This window comes from Megalops cyprinoides, chromosome 1 (assembly GCF_013368585.1).
Source record: "Megalops cyprinoides isolate fMegCyp1 chromosome 1, fMegCyp1.pri, whole genome shotgun sequence".
In the NCBI taxonomy this organism is placed as follows: domain Eukaryota; kingdom Metazoa; phylum Chordata; class Actinopteri; order Elopiformes; family Megalopidae; genus Megalops; species Megalops cyprinoides.
Window position 1 is genome coordinate 65,943,964 of NC_050583.1, and position 23,945 is coordinate 65,967,908.

Below are 23,945 nucleotides of genomic sequence, written 5' to 3' on the forward strand. Positions count from 1 at the left end.
ATGTTAGCGGATTTCCCACCGTTCGGTCCAAGAGAGCTTTGCTCCGCGGCCGCTGTTTCTTCCCCGAGCCGTTACGATAAGAGAAGCCTCACAGACCCCCCCCTTCCCCCCCCCGGCGACTCTCTGCTCACAGGCATGCGAGGCCAACGAGCATTCTGCCTCCCTCTTTTTGAAAACCAGCCTCTTCATTAAAACAAAAAAAAATCCTACGCCCTCCTCCCCCTCCCCCTGCGAAGAACAATAGCGCATTGAAATTCAATTTGCCTTCTTTTTCCCGACAGTCAGCAGGCGTGTCTATGTGTAGGTGTACTGAGGAACGCTCTTCAAAAATGATAGCTCTGTATAGCTTTCTTTATTGAGGCAAAAAAAAAAAAAACATAAATCATGAATGGTGACTCAGAGAAGTAAACTTATTCATGAACACAACAAACAACAAACGCACAAAACTCAATGTAACACAAATCCTTTGTTGCAGCATATCATTTCTGGTGCTGTTTAAATCCAAAGTACTCTTGAGAACACAATGCATGCCGCTTCTTATGAAGATTATTTCATCTAAATCTATTATTGCACGTATACTACCTCAAAAAATCATTTAATGGTCATGGTAAGTACAGGATCACTTCAGTGAGAGAGCTAAAACATGAGAGTTATTACATTCAAATGTGCTCTCAGGCCTTTGACCCCTATAATGATAATTCACTGGGGTCAGACAGGCCACAGTAAACACATACTTCTGACTGCCAAGTCCGATCAGCTTTTCACATCATAGAAAGGGGTCAATGTTTCTGGACAAAGGGCTCCCTGTTAGTATAGATTTATCAAACTGCAATATTGTCATTTTCGTGCTAGCAACCCATACCACTCTTTGAAGGTCATGCCTCTTACACAGGTCAAGTTGTCCCCAGCATACATGCGGTGCTGTTGCCATGGTGACTTTGTTCTGGAGTTCCAAGAATGCCGTCTTAGATTACGGAGTACCAGACTCCCATCCAGGACAAACGTGATCCAGTTCACATGGAAGGGAAAGTCAAGGGCAATGGTTGGGGCGGCCTTCAGTGACCCTTAACATTGCTTTGTCTTCTTCCTCAGCATACTCTAATGACCTTTGCCACAAGCCCTAAATCACTGGTTAATCACGGACCCCTGAGATTGTCTGACACTGTGACGACACACTGTGATTTTTTTCACGAGGACAGACCCACAGACCGAAGAGGAGACCTGGAACGAATCGGAGAGCCGGTGCCGGAATCGAAAATGCGGCTTTGATGTAACTCGCTGTGTCACTGTGTGCCGGCCTGCTCCCGTGCGCTCCGATGTGCCGCTCAGAGCGCATCAGCCTCAAAAGTTCCGCGGCCAGAGACCTGACGTGCGGCTCAAAAAACAGCTCAGGTACCGAGCTCATTGCTGTTATTCAGCTGGGGTGCGCCTGTTACGCAACATCACGCGATGCATAATGTATCGGGGGAAGATGTCTGCTAAGGAGGCAGGGAGTTGGGTTTAAAGCGACGGTTTTTTTCAACTGGAGCATCCCCCTGTTGCCTTGTGGCCCCTCATTACCGATTCCACCTTTCGGAGCTCTCGACCACAGCGCATCTGTCGAGACGGCACAAAGCGATTCACACAATGTCACCCCCCCGCCACCCCCCACGACATCAGCCTTGCGCTTCTGGATGCTGATGGGGACGGACGATCAGGCCCACCAGCAAACATTGTGACATCAGTCTCCGCCATTTCCGCGTGGCCTGGGGTGGCTGTGACACAAGTTTTAGGGACCACCAGGGAAACAGGCTCCCAATTCAGCACAATCGAGACGGCTGTGCACTTGCTGTCTGTACCAGGCCCGTCTGCAGTCTGTGTTTTTTTTGTGATCTGTGTTTTTTTTGGATCACTTAAACCACCACAACACTGCTAGCAGCCGTTGGGATCAGTCTGAAGTTATAGCTCTCTAACTTCACAACAGAAACACACATCACCTTGTGAGAGCACAGTAAATGACCCTCTGGGACAATGTTCCCAAGTACGAAAACTATGGGCTGGCAGACATGTCAGACAGCCACCATTAATCTCCTGAAACTGAAGTACACCCAGACCACACAACACAGTGAGCGAGATGCAGAGGCCGTCTGAACACACTCAGCATCAGGAAATTAATCTCTTTCTCAAAGCAATATGACCACTAAATCCATTACACTTGTGACTGACGTGATTATGGCCCTCTTGCAGTACAACAAACATGCACATTTTTCTACTTTTCGCCACGCTTGAATAATCTCAGTTTACTCCCCGGGGACAAGCATGTTCGATTTAAACTCAAAGCAGCATTTTGTGGCCCTTCCCTGTGATCTGGTTTCAGGTGCTGCCCTGAAGTCGACAGAGCAGATTGACAGAGTCAGCAAGGGCTGTTAACCCCATCTCCTTCCCTGTTTAGCTGAACTCTACCGAAAATTCCTCCATTTTTGATGTCTTTCAGTGGAGCAAGATAGAGAAGCAACGGCAAGAGCCACGTATACCGTCGGGTGCTAACCATTCCAAGACACCACTAAAATCAATTCAAGTGTCGGTTTTTTGGATGACTTGCGAAGAGTAAAAAAAACAAAACATTTAAAATAAGGAACTAGCAGTGGCAGATCGATAAGTAGTTTGCTGCAAGCTGGTAGAAATTCAATGCATCAGAATTCAGACCGGGCCCCGCCGGAATACTACAACCAAGAAAGCCTTCACGTCCTTCTAAGAGCCTGTCTGTGGAACAGACGCTGCATGCTAATCTTCCGTCTCTTGTTGGTCTTTGTGCTTTCGAGCAACAGAGTGGCTTTCATCTCTGCAGGTGTGTTCTTGGCGGCCTCTCTGCTAACACACAGAAGCATGCCCAGACGTCTTGTCTGTGCACGATACCTTACTGGTGAGGCTATTTCAACATGCGGCTAGCAGGGGGATTTGAAAATAAATGGCCGCACCAATTCTACAGCACCCTGCAACTGGCTGAAACCCGGACCACGCAAAAACCAGCAGTACCAGTATTAAAGTCCCACTTCTCAGCTCAGAGGCATACACTCAATATTTCGCATGTTCTCCGAGCTTCACGGTCAAATCATTTAATCACAGCAAGTTTGGAGATATTTTCATGACAGCAGTAATTAAATGTCCCAATCAATTTTTGACAATCGATTGGGAAAACAGTGGTAATAGGAAAAAAGCATTTATAACCAATCACACTAACGAGGAAATCAACCGTCTCTAATGAAATGTGTTCTCATCGATAGGCCTATATTACTCCCCTGCAACATCCATCCAGGCCGGTGCATGGCTGGGCGATCGATCGACTCTGACGCAGTCTCAAATTTCTATAAGTTCAATTATAGCACAATATTGGCTGTCTCCTTTCCCCTCGCCTGGAGGCCCACAAATATTTTTAGTGGTGTCGATATGGAGCTGGCTCTGCCTCCAAGTAATATGATCTGAGCGTTCTCCACATTTGATTTGACTTCCAGACAGGGGGGAAAAAAAATATCCTTGGTATCAACTTCTCCCCATGGTTGAAAGTTTGAAAATACAAAACCCAAACAGCAATGTGTTCTGTCCATCAATACCTGACTGTGGTTCCTTGCTCAGAGAAAACTCACTTTAACAGCTGAAAATGAAGAAAGTGATGCGATGGCTCTTCAAGTGGCCTCTAATTCTTTGTGTTTTAGCAGCCTATTACGGAGCAATACGCTGGCGTTTTTTCTTTCCCCAGATAATAGGAAGAGTACTCTGGCCCATCTATTGGTGGACATGGCATAAATTAAAGACTTCAATTCAGCTTATTTATCAAGCATCGCGTTATAGAGCTGACCCGTATCCCACATGAGATTAACTGAGATTAACTTCTACTATTACTTTAATGCCTAGAACCATCAGAGGAGCAGATAAAACCACAGCCACAGTCATTTCCTTCTACCGTCTGTTAATGTGAAATATAAAACAAAAAGCGAGGCTTCTGGAGGCAAAAAATATTTCATTTTAGAAGATCCAAAGACTTAACCAAATGAAAACCCAATTAAAGACTAATTAAGGCCCAAGTTAATTATGCTAAGGGACAGCAGCTTCACTCCACACTTAATAGTCCATCCCCTAAGGCTCAAAAGCACGGTGTCCTCAAACTTAATAGAAATGTATGAAAAAATAAATTACAAAAATCCTATTGTGATCCAAATGATGGCGTATGTATAAATCCGAATTCCATTTCCTGGCATTACAAATTTCAAAATGGTTAAATGCAGAAATCCAGTATAAGCTTGTGATCTGTCAAACTACTGGATACAGCAAAATGGCAGACGAAGGAATAAACACTTAGGAGGGAACCCATAATCTCACACTGCCTCTTAGCCCCTCCTCATCCTGGTTCACGTGAAATGGCATCTGTCCAGATGGGACACCACATGGACCAAGGTGATTGATTACAGGCAGAAAACTTATCAGATGAGCATCTCATATTATGGAGCTTTCCTCCTGATTCCCTTATCCATTCCCAACACCAGAGCTTTGCCGGTTTCCTTAGCATGAAGCTGCAGTCTCCTTCTCCCCTGCGTCCTCATCACCACACAAACCATTTTTCTTCTGCGCAACAACCCGATGAGATCTTGAGATCTTCCCGTTCCATGCTGCGGCGCATACAAAAGATTGGCTGATCTGGGATCAGCGGCGCGCACTCACCCCCTGCTCGTCCAGCTTCAACAGCTGCTCTGGGACCTTGGGAGAGCTGAGGGCCAGCCTCAGGCACTGGATGTTGAGCTCAGGGACCACGTACTCCAGCACCTCCTTGAGTGGCAGGCCCCTGGCTGTGCCGTGTTTCGCAGTGGAGGGCACGGCATCCTCCAGGATGGCCCCTCTCAGCGTCGTGAGCTTCAGGGGACAGGGACAGATAAAGAGAGAGAGAGAGAGAACGAGAGAGGGAGGGAGAGAAAGAGGAGGAGAGAGGGGGAAGAAGGGGTGGGAGAGCAGGAGAGACAGAGAGGGCAGGAGAGAGGAAACGAGAGTGAAAGGGGAGAGAGTATAGAGGAGAGAGATGGAGAGGGAGAGGAGAGAGAGAGAAGGAGAGATTTTGGGAGAGGGGGGACAGAGTGAGAAGGAGAGAGGAACACAGGGAGGGTAGGACAGAGAAAGGGAAAGTGACAGAGACAGAGAAGAAAGTGTGAGGAACAAACTGATGGCACATCCATATGACACATAAATAGTAATGAAACTGTAAGAGAGTCCCCTGAAGAGATGGGAAATTCCTTTTGCTTCAGCTGTAGGGGACAGGGAATTTTTAATCCAAGCGCATGTTGCTCGCCTTATGAATAATTGAGCCAGACTAACTGAACTGGATGGCAAGCAGAGCTCTGCCTTTCACATTTGCGTGGCTTCTGATGTCACGACTCTGAACCCGAGCAGTCTGAACTCTTTGCCTGGCCCTCCAGCCAGACCTAGCACATCGTCAGGACTTTTAACGGCCACTGGCACGAGCTCTGAAAGCCAATGCCACACCATATAGACCACTGATGATTTTGCCAATGGCCCTTTACCAGCTGGAATGTGGGTGTCTGAACAAACAAATGGCCCTTTTGATTTGACTTCTGGGAACAAAGAGAGAGAGCCACAAATATGAGATTGTGATCAGTGTCAGGGGGCAAGTCAATGGGATGCGTTTCTTTACCACCGATGGAGATCAATAATGAATACAACCCACCTTGCAACTGTCCACAACATTTTCTTTTGATCTGAATAAATATGTATGGAGGTCACACTGGTGTCTGGAACAAACCAATGCCCAGCATAGGCAGGAACACTTTGGCTAAAAGATTTACTGAAGTACTGCCTTAAATGGGGATCACACTGGCCCACAACAACCCTGATAGGAGATCAGGGTTTTTTATTGCACATAGTGCTGCTCTACACCAAGAGCAGCCTTTTGTCTTCTGACATTCCCCTACTTTCATGCATCTGTCCTCAATGAATAATTCAGACTTGACAGAACCTCTGAAAGCCTGAGTGTATGTGCATGTGTGTACACGCATGCATGTGTGTGTGTGTGTGTGTGTGTGGGATAAGAGAGACAGGTCCTCCCACTTGGGAGGGGGGGGGGGTCTCAGAAGGGCAAAAATGTCCCCACAGAACATTTTTTTGTGTTCTTTAAAGGACAGTTCCACAGCTGCACTTCACCGTTGCTACTCTCACTGTGCTCAGCCTAATAAACACAACTGAATGGCTAATGGGTCAGCAAAGCCCTAACAGCAGAGTTGGATACTGACAGGCAGGCATGTGAGTCTTGGACACATCTCCCCTGTCACAGGCTGTCTGACGGATTCCTTCCATTTCCAGGCTGAACAATTTCAGTTCCCTATAACAGCTCCCTCACCACTCTAAGAAGGACAAACCCCACATGAGATGACTGTTTCCCTGTAAGATGCAAATGATGTTTCCTGACCCACAGGACAGATTCCAGTCCAACCTGAAACCATTCATAAACTACTTCAAAGGGAGTTTGTGAGGACGTATCATCTGATACTCATACTGAAACCACATGCAAAGCATATCACACAACACTAGAATCCTCACAACACTGTAATGATGAAGCAAGAGAATCATGATGAAGTACCATGACATAATTCCCAATGGGCATTTGACTTAAGATACTTCTGATGTGAACTGCTGTTTTGGCCAAATATTTTCAGACTGTATACATTTGCTTAGAGGGTCCAGCCAAGGTGTCAAATTACCTTTACCTTTGAACCAATTTTCCAACTTCTATGCATAAGCTTTGCCCCCAAAGGTGATAAAGTACAATGCAAACCAAAGGACATTTCTCTCCACTCTCAGATCCTTTAGTTGCTTTAAAGTTACAGATGGTGTATGATCAGTGAACAAACCCGCACAAACAAATCTGTGATTCAATAAAAATTCTTAATTTCAAGGAGATAGCAGGAGAGCATTCCACTCTGGTAGTGGACAAGAAACAGTGCAAAAAACACCATGCCCCCCCCCCCCCCCCCTCCCCCCTCCCCCTCTCCCCTTCTCAGCAGCTGTTTGAGACGTGAGCATTACCTCGCTGGTCCTGAAGGTGACGCGGTAGTTGTACTGCGCTCCCTCCTTCTCCTTCCCTTCATCCAGCTTCTCCCTCCGGATGCTGACTGCCACCGGGCCCAGGTTCTCATCCACACCGAAGTAGTTCTGGTGCTCTGAGGTTCATCGACAACAAAACACATCACGATCAGTCTCTCCGAAAGAACCTCAGGAGACAGGCGGGTTTCGCTAATGCTGACACACGGGAAGGACCGCGCAGGCGAGAGTACGAGCAACGGGCATCTGCTTTGCAGTTCGCTTCTCGGTTTTGGACGGCACGTCGATGGTCTCTCGGAGCTGGATGCAAAGACACTTCGAGCTGGGTTCCTCAGTGTGGCCCTCCCGGAGAGAAAGAGAGGCATCGGGGCGAGTTTTGTCAGAAATGTCAGAGCCTGCTCCCCGGACGAAGTACCATGTGATGACGAGGAGCAGAGGATGCTGGGAGACGCTGCTGCAGCAACATGACTGACAGCTCCACTCGGCAATACAGCTACGCGACAGATGACTGACAGCTACATGCCGCAGCCACAGACAACGCTAACAGCCCTAGAGTTTGGGGGGGGGCATGAGGACTGCCTGCCCCTGGGACTGTCCCATTAACATCAAGCTACCTGGGCCAGACATGCTCTATCAGGGCGTGTGGGCCTGGCAGCCACAAGCACAGACAATTCCCTTAACGAGTGGTGCAGGACAAGCACGATGGAATGAGATTTGTCATCATTATATCGCTTCACCCCCGTCCCCCTGCTTCTTTTAAATGCTCTTTATTTTTAAACCTGTTTGAAAGCTTAAACCGAAAAGCTTCAATTTAACCATTTTTCCCCTCATTAGCTTTACACCCCTGAAAAAAAGAACTTGTTATATTTTCATTTCCAGCGTTTATCGTTCTTCTGGTCGAGCCTTTCAAACAAAGCGCCGCAGCAGAAAAGGATGGCCACAGGCTGTAGCACTCTGTGCCGATTCAAGCTTAATGACATGCTGATATGGACTGCAGCGGGAGGCCGGAGGGTGTCCTTTCCCGTTCCCACACTGAGCCTTCAGGCATTCTCCCAACACCCTAATGGACGTCCTGGGCTTACCGCATAAACAAGAGGATAAAAATGGCATCTTCAAAGTCTAAACAACCTAACGGCCATGCGGGGATCGTAAAAACAATTCTGAATACAGAGTGTGCTCCTGCAACCATCTGTCTCTTGCGCCACGGCCCGTGTTTAATATGAAAGATGATAACGGTAATCTAATCTGCAGCCAGGCGAAGGCAGGGGCCGCTGCGCCTCGCTCTGTCCTGCTCAGCGCTGAGGAAACCCGATTTGCTGACTGCGCTGAGCAGCAGGAGGAACAGCGGGGGTCTCGGGCCTCCGATTCCGGCAGGAGCATCACGCTCCCACCCGCCCCCTCTGCACTGGGGTCTCCCGCAGCTCCCAGCTCCATACGCTCACAGCTCACGTCTCCACAGACTGGGGAAAACTCAGCGGTAAAGGGTAAAAGAAAAAAAAAAAGAAAAAAGCAGCATCGGATAACAGACAGGCGTGCCTAGCCATGGAGCAAAATGAAATCTGCTTCTGGGAAAAGAGTAAGGGTTCTGGTGGGAAAAGGGGTGGGGGATGAGGGGGGGGATTCATGTGATCGCAGCCTGTAGACAGACAATCCAGGCATTTCAGAAGTGGCCTTTCATTTAAATTTGGAATAATAAGGTGCACATCATCTGGCATGACAGGGGCCTGTTTTATAGTTTGCTTTCAGAATGCAATATTGTCCTGTTACACCTGTGATTGAATATGGGGCAGCTGCGTATATGACTTTGGACAATCTTCCCTCCATGCCGGCAATCTTTAATCTCATTCACGGATGGGGGAAAAAAGGCAATATTCAACAGGAAGTGGTCTGGTCGTGCATCAGGCACAATACCATGCCATTTAGGAGGCCAAACAGAAAGGGGTCAGAAGTGGGTTGTGAGTTCGACGTGGACTTTTGCCCAACATGGTCGTCAGCGAAAAGGAAGCCTCGGCATGAAGCACGCCCGCGGGCATGAGGAACAGTGTGAGGGCAGCGAAAGCCTTATCTGCGGCCTGGTGGCTGGAGGCCAGAGGGCCGCGCAGGAGGTCCGTCGGTGACAGATGGGCACAAGATAACTGTGGGAATCTCAAGAGAGGGCGAAAGTGAGCCTGGCCCCAGCTCAGATTTCGGAGATCTCCGCGTGCGAGCATGTGTCTTGTCCCAGGATTACGAGGCGGTCAGCACAGAAGGTGCTTCAGAGCCTGGCTTGTTATTCCCCTCGCCTGATGTTGGGCTGTGCGCAGCTTCTGACCACAATGTCTACCCTGGGGGTACAAGAGCTCCACTCTTGCCTTTTACATGATGGGCCAGATGGCCCTTGGAAGAGGAAGGAGGGAGAAAGTGGGGGCATGAATACATGACCACGGATGATAAAAGCCTGCTGCTGGGCAGTAGTGTGGGAGTGGATGGGGATAGGGGGGGCAGTTAGAGAGGCACCTGGAACAGTGGGGACAACAGGCCCCTCCCTCTGACTGAAATAGTGGTGGTGCTGGTTGGGAATGGGGAGAGGGGGGATATGACCACCCTGATGGGAGTTAAGGCGCCCTTTAAGTAACAAAACATAGCTATAACGCTGTTTTAACGCTGATTTAATTATATGGAAAGGGCTGTTCGTTATGTCACCGACTTGTCAACCCATCGCATTGGCTTTAATATGCCTCACTGCATGAAAGTTTTGCATTCAGGAGCAGGGCTTTGAATGATAATATGGATGTAAATGTACATGTCTAATCCAAGCCGCCACGTGCCCTCCCCCCGGCCCTGGGTAGTTAAGAGTTCACCTCAGGCAGGGTTATGACTAGCTTCACATGCAAGTCCCTTCAAAAACAGCCAGGTCAGTATACTTTAGGAGAGACACATTATATGATAGCTGGGAGTGCTATTTCATTTTTTATGCAAATTCAATTCCTTCTCTCCATTTGTACGATTTTAATGTAACACTCACAGTGAAGAATGATCAATTTCATAATACAACAGTCTTTTTTTCATTCCATTTCCCTTCCCTGAAACCACAGTAGGTAAAAGGTACCACAAGCTCTTGCCCTTACTAAAATAAAAATCTAGGCTCTACTGCATTTCCAGAACTTTTTTTTTTTTTTTTAAAGGAGGAGGCAACTCATCATCATGAGTGGGAAACTGAAGACCTAATTTCTGATTTATTTTAACGTGGCTCAACATACTGAAAAAAAGACTAGTTCTATGAGTCTGCCTTACAAATCAGTGGCATTTTCAGAAGCCCATATGGTCACTTTTAAGAAAAGCCCAGGGGCAAAGTGGTGGCTTTGACAGCTACAACATCCACAATATCAGGGGGTCCTTCACATCCCCACCTCTCAGGAAAACCACTCCAATGTAGCCCTGCCTCCACAGAAATCTCGCATGACACACCACAGCAGCTGACAAGCGGAGATATCACACATCTCCCCTCTCTTTGAGTACAACACGAGCTCCAGACCCTTCAGAAAGCAGAGAGGCAGAACATGGAACAAACCTCCTTTGTGTGCATTGTGAAATCTTCCTCAAGTTCACATGCAAGCATTAGGCAACACTGCCGCTATCACTCTTATGAATACAAGCCTTATGCACTGTACATGAACTCCTTCCAGGTACTATTTTGCAAAATTTCTTCCTTGAAAAGCATACTCATGTTACTTCTGCTTTGAGACGTTCATCACGGAAGTGGCCTCGGTCTCAGATGACCCTCGTAAATTCACGACCCCGCTTAAGGATCTTACCTCTGTTGTAGAAGTATTTGTGGTAGTAGTAGGCCCCCAGGTCGATATGCTCGATGATGTAGCGCTTGACCTTCTCCCGGTGGATGGGCTGGTTCTCCCGGGGCACCTCCAGCACAGACACGCCAGCGTTGGTGCAGTGGGAGCTGAGTGAAGACTCGAAGGAGCAGCTCTCCCCTGCATTATAGCCGGCCGAGTTGGCCCTGGACAGGGAGATCCTCCTCTCGCCCTCCCCGCCGATCTCATTGCGGAAGTACGGGCAGCTGAGCACCAGCCCGTTGCTCTTGCCGTCCCCCTCGTCAGCGTCCAGGTTCTCCTTGGAGTTGAGGTCCTCCCGGCTGCCCAGCGGGGACTCGCACACGGGCCCGCTCCCGGGGACGTGGTACTGCGAGGCGGCCGACGCCCCCGTGGTGGTGTTCTTCCTCTTGGCCAGGTTGGCCCGGTTGGCCACCGCCTCTCCGATGTTGAAGAGGACGCTCTGCACGTCGTAGTGGGCGAAGCACTTCTGGAAGCTGGCCGGGCGGCGGTCGTCCGGCTCGGCGGCGAGGCGGAGCCCGTCGCTCTCGCTCTTGATGGCCCGCAGCTTGCGGAAGAGCGACGTCTCTGAGGACTCCGACTTGAAGCGCCGCACGAAGGACTTCTCCCGCTCGCGGCCATAGAGCAGCTGCCCGTCCGGGTAGTCAAAGCCCGCGACGTGGATGATCTCGCCGCGGGCGATCTGTGCCGCCGTCTGCAGGCTCGGGGAGAAGGTGGCGTCGTAGCGCAGCAGTTCGGGGAAGCCCAAGGGGGGCGCGCTGCGGTGGTCCAGGGCGTCCACGCGGTAGCCCCGCAGCATGGTGAAGAAGCCCTCCCCCGAGAGGCCCTGCCGATCGATGGAGGAGGTGCTGCCGTACTCGCGGTGCAAGGACGCCCCCGTGTTAGGGTTGACAGCGGTCTGGTCCACAATGTCCTCCGTGTCGATGTCGCTGATCGTCACGTCGCTGTTGCTCCTCTGCCGGATTGGGTGGAGCCCCTTGAGGGGTGAGTGGCTCAGGATGTCACTCAGCAAGTACTTCGTCTCCGGAAACTCTGACTCTACTTGGGGGACTCTGCTCTGATCACTGATGTCCACGCTTTGGTCCGATTGTCCATTGCGAAAGCCCATCATCAGGCTCTCGTAGTTGGGCGGCGGACGGCCCTCCCAGCCCTCCTTTCTTGGGGGCCACTCCGACACCCTCGCCCGGACACCCATCTTAGGCATCGCAGGAGTCCCCTGTGCATTGGAGGTCGGGGGTCCCATGTTCCCATTCAAGGCTCTAAGCTTCTTATTGAACAGATCATCTGACTGCATAATTTTCAAGGAGTCCTCGAGCCTTCCCAGTACTCCAGCTGGATTCGATTTCTGGTCGGCCTTAGGGTTAGGATCGTTCATATCCTGAGCGCAGGCGCCACGCCAAGTGGAATCTCAGGACCCCTCTCCATTATACAGTCATAATCTGTTTATCGGGGGCTCAAGCGGACGGACTTCTCTGCGGTCACTGCGAAGAACCCCACATCAACAGTCATCACAAGTCCATAATCCACAGGAAGGGGCCGGCACAGTGACTGATGTACAGCATTTGCCCGTCAAGGACAACGGTTAGTGTTTCAGGAGTAGAGAGGTCCAGAGGACGGTGTATTCATTTCACAGTCTGCAGCTAGCTCAGGACAGCAGCTGAGGAAGTAGGATTCCGCAAAGGATCTGCACAAAACAAGAAGAAAAGAACATTCAGATGCCACGAAATGCAAAGAAGGAACAAAATTCCCAATTCTCAGACCTTTAGACAGACATTGTGTGAATTTCACGAAATCTTCAAACAGTAAAGACATGCTGTGTGCCATTCAGATTATGCGTATAGAGTCTTTATGGCAAAAAAAGTCATTAACACAAAAGGCTTTTCAGATTTGTGAATACCAACCTTAATGCACAACAGATACCCTTAGATTTGGCTGCTGTGCCATCTGATTAATCTTTTGTGCTTCCGCATGAGCTGCATGGAGCAGCCCAGCCATTAAAAGCCCTGTAGTTTAGTGGTGCGTTTGTGGGAATTCCACATGTTACAGAGGGAAATTGAACACATGGCTCTGTTGAAAGATACCAGCCAACGCTCTGCAGATGGCCACAAAAAGCCTGCAGACTGGAATGGCAAAGCAGATGTTCCTCTAAATATTTAGCAACAACTCCTGTCTGATGGCTCGCTGCGTCACAGAGCCCACAGCTCATACGGAAAACAGTTACAAACATGAAATAAGAAGCAGCCGGGGATGGCTATGTTTCCTCTGCTTGCTTCTGAGCAATTATTACAGCCCTATTTCAGGAAGACAGTCATCAATGCACATGAGTCACCTAAAAACAACCCATAAAATCACTATTTAGCCTAGCTCTGAGGCTTGGGAAACAGGAAATGTGGGTGAGAAGCAGTGATATTTCCTCAAAGAAATCCTACGGGACCAAGATACTTGTTTAATAACCTAAGTGTGGGTAATATTTCAAAAGAGTAACTTTTCCCTGCCAGTTACTCCAAAAATGAATGCTCATCCGTGTTGCCACAGCAGATAGAAGCACAAAGAGCGCTTGAAACCAGCAGGCCCATGTGACAATGGGAATTGCTTGATAGGCAAAATGAAGTGATTATGTTAAGCAGTTATGTACAGAAAGAGGATGAAGACGCAGGTCGACATGCCCTTGAAAAGCAGCTTTTTCCCCTGACTCCCAGATGAGAAGCTCACTGCTCTGCTATGATGTTCCACCACTTCATTTTAATAAAACGGAACCCAGCTGTATATACACTACGTTACCTCATGATTTCAAATATCTGCCAACAGCCAGGTCCTCCGCCTCATTTTTTACCGCCATGTTTCATTTCTTTCCTGAGGGGGACTCAACTGTATCATACTGAGGAGGTTATAAAAAGCAGGACAGGGTTGCACTGAAAGGCCAGGTGGGTAAAAACACAGCATCTACACTGAGACATCCCCAACTGGTTTAGCAGCATGTAGCATCCTGCACTATTTTCAAGTCTTTTCCACTTCTGAGCAGTTATTTCTTTAGACAGAGGAATACAGTACAAAACCAAAACTACCACAGCACCAGACTATACAGAACCTGTTTATACCTCTGCAGGGGCACTGGTAAGCTGTTGTGCAAAACATTGTCACAATGGAAGTTTTGTTTGACTTCAGTTTCATAAAACAATCAGTGTTTTATTGCGTGCCAGCTCAAAGGAGGCCATGGATAACACTTAAAGAGCTATTCTGAGATATCTTTGAAAAGGGCAACTAGCTCTGTAATTTACAGTGTCAAAGACAGTACACAGGGATCTCTTTGTCTTCTAACAGATGAGTAGGAGGGGGGATCAGCTAGACCAACGGAGAGCTGGACCCTTGGGGGTAGACCTCTCTCCATACCATTGCTCTTCAGAACAGGGAAGACACTTGATGTTGACTTGGGAAAGTATTCTTGTTGACCTAAATAGCTTTTTCTTGTTCTTCATAGGCAGCAGAGTGTCCTTACTGTTATACATGCAATGTGATATAACCTTAAGGAAATGTGTATCACACCACCAACTGCAAGAAGGAACAGGACTAAATAATATATGCCACAGACGGAAAGCGAATGGATACAAAGTCTTGCTTCTAGGCAGGTTCGCCACAGCTTGCATTATCTGAAAGTATGACCACTGAGATCTAAGGTCATCTGGCCCTACGACACAAACGAAAGTCAACACTAAGCACTATATGTCTTTTGTACCAGCATAACCCTGGATGGGAAAAAAAAAAACACAGGATATTAATATATTCTCTATCCTGATTAGTTGTATGGGACCTGTGTACTGTACAACACTGCCTTCACATAGAAAAAGGAGAAGGCCAAATGAATGCATTCAGAGAAGATGGACTCCCTCCACACTTAAAAAAAAAAAATCTGGAAACAATGAGATATTGAGATTGCTATCCATATATCAAAGTGATGCCGATCTACTTCATTCGTCTTGTGGAAGGGATAACATCACTACTTTTTACAAAAAACATGTCAAGGAATCTTTAATAACCACAGTAAAACAGAGCCTTGATTAATCATCTTGGGAAAAAGAAGTGAATTAAAAATCACTCCATTCACATTTGCCAGTACTGGCCAGGAAGATAAGTAAAAGATAAAATATCAATCCTGCACAAGGCTTTTTTTATGGCATTCCCTGATCGTCACACAATGCTTGAGGATTCTGATGAATTTAACAGAAGAGAAAAAAAAAATCAAGCTAAAACACCTGAAAACTCACAATGTACAAAACTGTACACATATTCATGTATAGGATTATTGTGAACAGCTGATCAACTCTCGATTAGTCCATTCTGTAAGTGCCTTTTCTCCCTTTCCTTTTTTCTGTTCTGTTTACCTAAAAAGGCCTTAGGAACTGGAGTCAGAAACTACCCTACACAAAACCATTGTGACACATGTGTCTTAACATTACATGATGTGTAATGTATGTATGTATTTCTACCTATTAAGTAATAGAAATAAAACCGCTGTGTGAGGGTGTGTTGTGAATTTGGGGAAGCCTTCCATGTATGCTTGCCTGCAGTGTGGAGTGGTGTGTCACTGGATTCGTGATCAGATGGCTCGTCGGTTCATATCCCTGGTGGAGCAATACTGGCGTGCCCTTGAGCAAGGCACTTAACCTCAGTTGCTCCAGCAGAATAACAGCTATGTTATGGGTGACATGCATAATGCAACAAATATAAGTTGCTCTGGTTAAAGGCATCTTCAAAGCCAATGATTAATCGTAATGTATGCAATGCAATAGAGTCTGACAAATGCCTAACTCAATTACAGAAAGCACGCGTGCGGACAGAAACATGAGCGTGAATGGATCCGCTGTGAAATAGCCACCCAGTAGGAACAGAGAATAATACTCCCTTCATTCCTCTGAGGGTGGAGAGCAAAATTACATGAACAGAGGGATCTGTGCAGCTCCCTGTTTTTCCTAAATCTCCTGACTCTTCAACAACAATCAGACTTCTAAACCTGCAAAAATTGCACGATGCTCATCTAGTCATTTTCTTAGATTGCCGCACAACATGCTGAGGGAAAAAAATATCAAAATCAAAAAAACCCAATGGCTTCCCCAAGCTCAGAAGACTTTTTAGTATGAGTAGCCCTGACTACTCCTTAGCCTCTTGTGGAAACCAAATCTCCTTCGGAGCACTTTAATCTTCATGTGCCTGAGAGACCTTCCTCATGTCTGGGCTGGATTCTGCACAAATAAACACTGCCAAATAGTGAGGGAGCAGTAATGCTATCCTCCCTTTGAAGACGATGCCAGTCGCACAATGTCCAGTCTGTTTGTAACAGAATTGCTGGCTGAAAGCGTAAGGAGAAAAATGCGGCTCGAGTGAGCTATCTGAAGAGGGACGAGGCTCTGTGCCAATGAGAAAGGACTCGCAAGCAGATAATGCGACCAGCTCCCATTAGAGCCCACTGCTATTAGCGCTAAGGAACCCGATGTTCCTGGAGGGTCTGGAAAGGACAAGTTACACTCGGCTAGTGCCTAGTTCTGCCTCTTAGCAGAACAAAGATTGTCAACATAAAATCCTTTTTGGATTGATCGGATTGAGGGACACAGAACTAGCTCTCGTCTTCACAGACAAAATGTGGTAAACTGACAAGAGCGTCCCTCTGATGATTTCGGATGCATACCTGCTGTAGATGAAAACCCATTCCCATTGTGGAGCTGGGGACAGGCAAGGACAAACAAGGGCCAAAGCTGGCTGTTTTGGTACAGTGCTATTACTCCACTGAATGTTCTGCAACCTGCATTGTAAGCCATTACGTCATGCTAAACGCTGGCACCAGCCCAGACTGTGAGCACTGCCTGGAATTACTCCGCAATCCAAGGTTGAGGTTTCACAGAAAAACAGACCCTTCACTCCAGCTTTGTAAACTATGCATGCTGCACAGTACTACTTGTATACTACACCATAAGCTACGGAGGCACGCTCCCTCCTCTGTTCCATGTTCGGTACTAGCATGGCAACTGATGGAGGCAGCATGGCTAGCCAAAGTATCTTGCCAACTTCGCTCACAGCTCACCCGTGAGCAGACCAATCAAGGTTTGTGGGTTGGGTTTGTGGGCTACGATGACGCCGGGTTAGCATGACAACAAAATATGATGGACAAGCACCTGGGGGGCTGAACAAAGGGAGCCAGCCTGGTCCAAGCTCTACAGTGGAGTAGGGGTGAGGATGAAGGCTTGCAAAAATTAAAAACAAAAATAGCCAAGCACTCACAAGCTCAGCAAATGGCAGATTACAGAGTGAGGTGTTACATAAAGGGATGGACGTTAACCTGGTTTCAGTCCATTCTTTTAACGCTCCCACAAAGATCCATTATACAACAGTGATGCATTTCTAAATTCTATCTTGTCCTTGTTCTTACTAATCCCAGAACAGGAAAAGATGAGACGTCAGCAATGGCCATCTCTTTTAAGAGAGGCTTTGAGACTAATCATGGCAAACCTGAGCCTGAGGAATTTCTTAAGGGGATGGGGGAGGAGGGGGGGCTGATTAATGTGTGCATTTGTGTCATTTATATTTTCAGGGGCAGCCTCCCTTTAAGTACACCATAAACCACTCGGTGAGGAATATATATATCCCTGTGATCTTTGGCCTCTTATGTGGTTTATGTTCTGAACTCCACGTCTGTATACGCCTGTTATCTAAGAGGGTTGCAACAAGTGGCGGGTGCGATATCAATCCTCCTCCATACCTCATTATCTCAGACTGAAGGCGGGATTATCATCAGTAAAATATGGTGCTTGGGAGCGTGGAAGAGAGAAAAGACTAATTACAGCGATGAACTCATCTCTGCCTTCGCGTCCGCGGGCCTGCTTTCATCTCCCTCTGCTGAGCTGCAAGGTTCAACGGGTCTGAAAATAATCCTTTGACATCATGGCCTGATTAAAGACCGGGGGTAACATTAAAACTCTGTCAGCAAACACAGTGCAGTCTGCTGTCTGAAGACGAGAACTCCACTACAACCAAAGACTGAAGCACACACGGGTGTTAGGCTATACCACTTTGTTGGGTTCGTATGGTACACCTCTTTGATTTTTATAGGAAGCGATGAAGGTAAAGGGCAAACAGCCCTGATCTGATACCATGGAAGAGTGCTTTACACAAGCATAAAATTTTAATCCCTTGATTTTGAGGAAAGCAGCCTTTCCTAACAGCCATCTTACTTTCATTGCTATTAATTTTTCAGCTACCAGAACACTATCTGCAAATGGCATGGAGATTATCTTGATTGACACATTATCTTGATTAACCCATTTCTTCTGTTGCAACTTTTTTGTGCATCTAGGAAATTGATTTATATTGGTTATTCACCACAACTGCATGCTGATAAACTATCACCAGTCAAATGCAAGATGGATCAGTGAATATAAACCAATTTTGGACAGTGTGTATTCTGAAAGCAGTTCTTTTTTTTAAGGTAAGCACAGCCACTGGGTCATGGGTCACTGGCGACTGGCCTGAGCAGTTCTGACAGTGCTGCAGGGGCGGCTGGGGCCAGTTCAGCACTCCAAAATGGGGGCGGCCCTCTCATGTAGAGAAATTCCAATGGCTTGCAAGGCACTGAGCGATCTGACACACTGGCACTTCCGTGGGCCTTGCACCGACGCTCCGGCCAAGAAACACAGACCGCAGGAACCGCCCACGCGTAATCCATGCTTGGGTTTCCAAAACAAAGGGTTTTTCTCATCAGGGGCCAGCGCAGCCTGTGGTAACGGAGGAGGCGGACCAGAGCGAGAGGGGAAGCAAGAGGTGCACGGATCACTCCCTCAGCCCGGCCAAATCGTGCGATGGGGCCAGTGCCGTTTCCCTGATAATCACGAGTCTGGGAGTCAGGGTTGGTCTTCCCCAAAACACGCCAGCTCTCTGCTCAATGATACTACCGAGTGCTGCTGTAGATCAGCACTGCTACGAGCCCTTGTTTCCTTTCTAGCAAAAAAAAAAATGCCAGGAAAATCAACTCTGGCATTGCTCCGAATGGGAACAGTTTCCAGCTTCACCAAATCCAAAGGTCGTTCAGCCTGTAATTTTGTGCAAAGGAGAATGGTGAGAGGAGAATGAGAGCAAATGACAGTATTCAACATGCTCCCAGGGGCAAGGTCTCTGAAAGTTTCCTCAGTTACCCAGCAGCACTTGCAACTGCAGAGCATGTGAAATACTACACTCAGATTGAATCTGCTCAGGAGAATCAGAAAAAGGTATCTTTGTGGACGTGAAACCCCCGCAGAGACACGGACACGCAGCAACACCAGCAGGAGATCTGTTGCTTTATTCCACAGCGATGTGGCGTGAAGCCACTCGGCCACTGTGACCCCGGGACCACCCTGGCACCAAAAAAAATAAAAGGCAGGAGCAAGAAATCATGCATTATTTAAGCGCATTAATAAAATGTGAGGAGGGAAAAAAAGAACATTGGGAAAAAAAAAAACTCATTAAATGCATGCCCTTGATGTCAAACCATTTGAGCAGTTCACGAAGGCATGAAATGAGAACATCGAGGACTTTTTCCCCCCCTCCTTAAATTTTTACATATTCGCTGTCTAGTGACAAAGCTTTTGGCAGCCTCTGAGAGCACTTCAGGCCTGTGGTGAGGCTGTTTGATTAAAGCAGCCTCTGAAACTCACTTCTATTGCTTATTTCAGTCTCAGCAGAGTCAGAGGGGGCAGTAGATTGTGATCACAATCAATTAGCATGACGAAACTTAAAGCAATGTACAGAAAGCTCTCCTGAAACAGGCGAACTATTGAAGCCTGCTTGACTTGGCAGTCCACATTCAAGGGCTCGTAGAGACAAAGATTATGTTTGCACTTTGCTAGGCAATGCCTTTAGTCTACAGTCAGAAAAAGGATCGTATGAAGACAAACAATTCTGTAACTGAGAAACTGACAAAACGTCCCGGATCCGTTGTGTGTATCGTTTGTTACAAATGTTGTTTTGCACTTTGGAATGGCACAGTCCCTACACAATGGGACATTTCTGGTTTCTCTTCCAACTCATCCAACTGAGAACAACAGTTGTAACCTTGCATTGGTGGTAGTTCTAGGCTGAACTGATTTCCTCTCATTTGCGGTCAGAAAGGTTAGGAGACGGAGAGGAACCAGACGCGAGTGCCTTTAACTTGACACGCAGCCTATTTCGGCTAGGACTGGACCGCTTCCTCCTGAGTAACCTTATTAGTGTGACGGAGAAAGAGAAGTGGAAAAAAAAGTGTGGGGGCCAGGGATCGGCCACATTACCCAACCTTGATTTCAAAAGATCACGTAACTGAGACGCACGGCCGAATCGTTTGATGACCAGATGTTATTTAGCTCCTTGATGGGGCCCGGGGAAATCAGTGCCCTGTGTTTCACAGCGCAACACCAGGAGATCTGGAGCAACCTAGGAAGGAAGTGGGGGTGGGGGTGGGGGCGGGGGAGGGAGCGGCGGGTGACATGGCCAAGCACTCTCTTGTCCAGCTGCTGCTGTGAATGTTTGGGGGGGGGGGGGGGGGCAGTGGAACCCAGACCCCTCCCACTCCCCAACCCTCCTTTTATCTCTTTCAGTCACACAGTTCAAACGCTCGACAGGAGGGCATCTCACACCAGCAGGCACAGAGAGCTGCAAATTAGCACCAGCGCTGTAAATCAAAGGCCGCCTCCATGGCCCTCCCTTCATAATCTGTCTCCCAGGCCACATATTCACCACTCTTGAGTCCTACTGCTGTCGCATTGCCCATGGTGATCTGTATTAAAACCTACATGTTTCAAGCTCATTGAGTCTGCTGCGCGCGAGACATCACGAGCCGCCATCATATCTCTGTGTAATGCGTTGGGCTGGTTTATCCATTTTTGTGCTTCATAAAGAGATTCACTAAAGCAGTGGTGAAAGTGACGTAAGGGGGGACCACACGAATGGAGGCCAGTTGGTGGACGGAGCAAGCGACCTCAGCTTGCTAGCTTCGCTGCAGCTCTGTGACCTATATTCCGTAGTGCTTCTGAGGACAGAGCTGAGACTGCTCGCCCCCCTGCCTTTCAGCCTCGGCCCGCGCTCAGCCTCATCCCGGCCTCAGCCCTTACGTCTCCGTCCACACTCTCCGTGTCCCGAGTCTTTTTAGAAAGCCTTGTCACCGTGCCCGTCTTTGCTGGAGAGCAAAAAATAGGGCAGTGCTCACAAGCTAACGTGTCCCCAAGTCTTCAGATCAAGAACCTAATCCATCTCCCATTAAAAACTGCCTGTACTGCATTCCTCTCCCATAAGCCCCCCCCCCCCCCCCCCCCCGCCGCCCCGACTCCCAACAGTCTCTGGGCAGCTGAGCGAGCGTGTTTAAAATGGAACGGCCGTCTCCGGCGGTGGCCCAGGAACGCAAAATTAGCACTGGGCGACACAGAGAAATGCCACACGGCCGGCCGCGTGTTCCGGGCATTCGTGCCCCTCTGGACCGAGCGAGCACTCCCTGTCGGCCTTGCCCCATTATCATATCCCATGCAGATTTGGTCCTGTTAGGTCCTCTGTCTGCTGCCGTCTAATACGGTCAAGTCCTGCTGAAAGTGCCTTAACTAGGCCTAGTCCTAACGCTGCCCATCTCCAGGGAATTTCTGTGGGATTATTCAGAGCACAGGCACGTACTACATATACATTACTAAATATTCCTCTGCCGTGCTGTCGCCGGCCACGTGTGCCAAGCCAAAGCAGGGAGCGGCGCATCAGAGTCATCAGTCTCGCGTGGTGACGGAGGAGGCCGAGATTACTCCCAGATGCAAGGTAATCCCAAATGTCCCCCAGGGCACATCAAAGCCCAGTGCATAAATAGAAAAGAGGAAACGTTCCTTAAGGTTCAATAGCCACCTTTCACACGGGGATGGTTACACAGGGAGGGCAGATGGAATAATTGTGGAGTACCACTGAGGAGCACGTGGCAGGTGGTGCTTCACGAATTTCTTATGGCTCCCACTGTTACGTCAGCAAACAGGCCCTTCCTGCACGACGGGGTGTTGTGAACAAGACAAGGATTTGAGGGGGGGGGGGTTAGAGCGAGAGGGGCAGCCTCACAGCAGGCCTGAGCGGGGGGGGGCAGGCCCAGACACAATTCCTCATTTGCACTTTCGCGGTGGCTACCCGGCGACAAACCAGACGGCGGTGCCGCGCTCCTCCATCAGGGACGAGGGGAAGCAGGAGGAGGGGGTGACGAAACGCAAGAATCTCTCAACGTGCGCTCTCTTCTCTAAGCGTTGGAAAGACGCAGCCTTTAGCCTGCGTGGAAGAGGGGGTGGGGGATGCGGGCCTGACATTTTTGGATTTACTCGTGTCGACCGTTTGAATAAATCCAGGGCAATGCGTGCCACAGCTTAAAACCGCCGGGGCTCCCAGTCGCTTATCTGCCCATAGCTTCACTTCACTTCACACACAGAAAAAGTTCATTCGCTTTTTGTTAACAAATGTTTAAACAAAGATACGGCTCTGTTTATTAACAATAATGTTTGGCACTGTGATATTATGGTCAGGTCTGACTGTTAACCATTTTATCTCCTCGGAAAGGATCTGTTTTTGTTCCATGCCAGTCTGATAGTCTGTTCTACATCCATCTGGAACGCACGCTACAGTGCCCCCTTCAGACCCTACATAAAGAGGAAGCGTAGGTATTTACAATAATTAAGCATTTAAGGCTAAGTAATTTGGATTTCTGCAGTCTTTAACCTTTCGAGTAATATCTACCATATGCTCGGCGATACAATGCTGCACTCTGAGGACCGCTGCTTGGCAACTGGCGAGGAGGCCTCCACAGATCACTACATCGCCGAATATGGCCGTGGGCTGGAATCCCACGGACCACAAGCACACAGACACTGCAAGGCAGCGGGCTCCACTTCTGAGGACACTGGGGCAGCATTGCATTGCGGGAAACAGACGGGGTCTATAACCCTGGGGTTGTACGTTCAATTTTCAGATGCTAAAATGCCACAGAGCCCTTAACCTGAATTGTGTCAGTAAATATCTTATCCGCATAAATGCATACCATTGAAAACGTGAGCTGAGAATGTCACCTGCGAGCCGTGCATGTCACAGACAAGAGCCAGTGCTAAGTAAGGAGTTAAATAAGCAATGGGGGAGATTGCTAAAGCTATCGCGCCTTCCGTGAGAAGCTTGCTCATGCTGGTCTGAAGCCCATCGCCGTGTTGAGGATGGGATTCCGCAGGCCCGGTCCAGCAACAGGTGCCGCGTCCCCGCCAGGGGTCTGTGGAGGGGTGCAACCAAAACCGCGGGGGTTACCACTCATGCAGTTAATGAAGGAAGAGTGGAGCTCCCTCTCAAACTGCCACCTGGCACTCTGCCTGGCTGCTGCCAACACTGCCATTGTCCTTCTCCCCTCCTAAGCACTGCGGCTCCTCCATAGAGAGGACGGAGTGCGTAAAAACAAGAACGTCCCCCTGCTTCCCTCTTCTGTATTGATCCCCTCAGATGAATTTCTAACGGGGGGGGGGGGAATTCTACCCCCTCCCAGCATGAGCGCAGAGCATCATGGGGTGTGCTGCAGCGCGGCATATGCCTTTCAGAGAGGACACCGTGCATTCAACCGGCTGTTTCCGGGGTTTTTTTTCCCCAGTCAAACTCATTTGGTAGGCAAATTAAGCCCCGGTTCTAGGCTGCTGCGAAAGGGGTCCATGCGAAAACGGGAGAGGGAGGAGGCCTGCAATGGAGGAGGCCAGCGGGGTGGGGGGGGGGGGGGTATTTTGTGGGGGAGGGTAGCAAGGCGGGTGTTTTCATTGGACTGGCAGGTCATGTTTGATCGATGCACGAACTTACTGACAGGCCACCAGCAACAGACAGTCGGAAATACTGACAGCTCATGATCGACAGGCCCGAAAAACAGAGAAGCACTGGGCAGGCAAGTGGAGAAACAACGGCAGATAGACCGGGCATTGTTCCAAGCAGGAGGCTCCGTGACAGGCTTTGTTCATTGTTTTCAGCCGCTTGTCAGTGAGAAAGTGAGTCAGGCGTGTCTTGTTA

At 48.6% G+C, this 23,945-nt stretch overlaps 1 protein-coding gene across 1 annotated transcript in view; it reads right to left on the minus strand.

The window, feature by feature from the left end:
- Positions 1–23,945, minus strand: part of LOC118775121 (signal-induced proliferation-associated 1-like protein 2) — a 105,078-nt gene that overhangs the window by 48,763 nt on the left and 32,370 nt on the right. The window contains exons 2-4 of the mRNA XM_036524858.1: positions 10,875–12,591; positions 7,066–7,199; positions 4,696–4,884 (exon numbers count right to left, since the gene is read on the minus strand). Of these exons, the coding sequence (XP_036380751.1) occupies positions 4,696–4,884; positions 7,066–7,199; positions 10,875–12,282 (1,731 nt within the window). The 5' untranslated portion in view covers positions 12,283–12,591. The remainder of the gene's footprint in view (positions 1–4,695; positions 4,885–7,065; positions 7,200–10,874; positions 12,592–23,945) is intronic.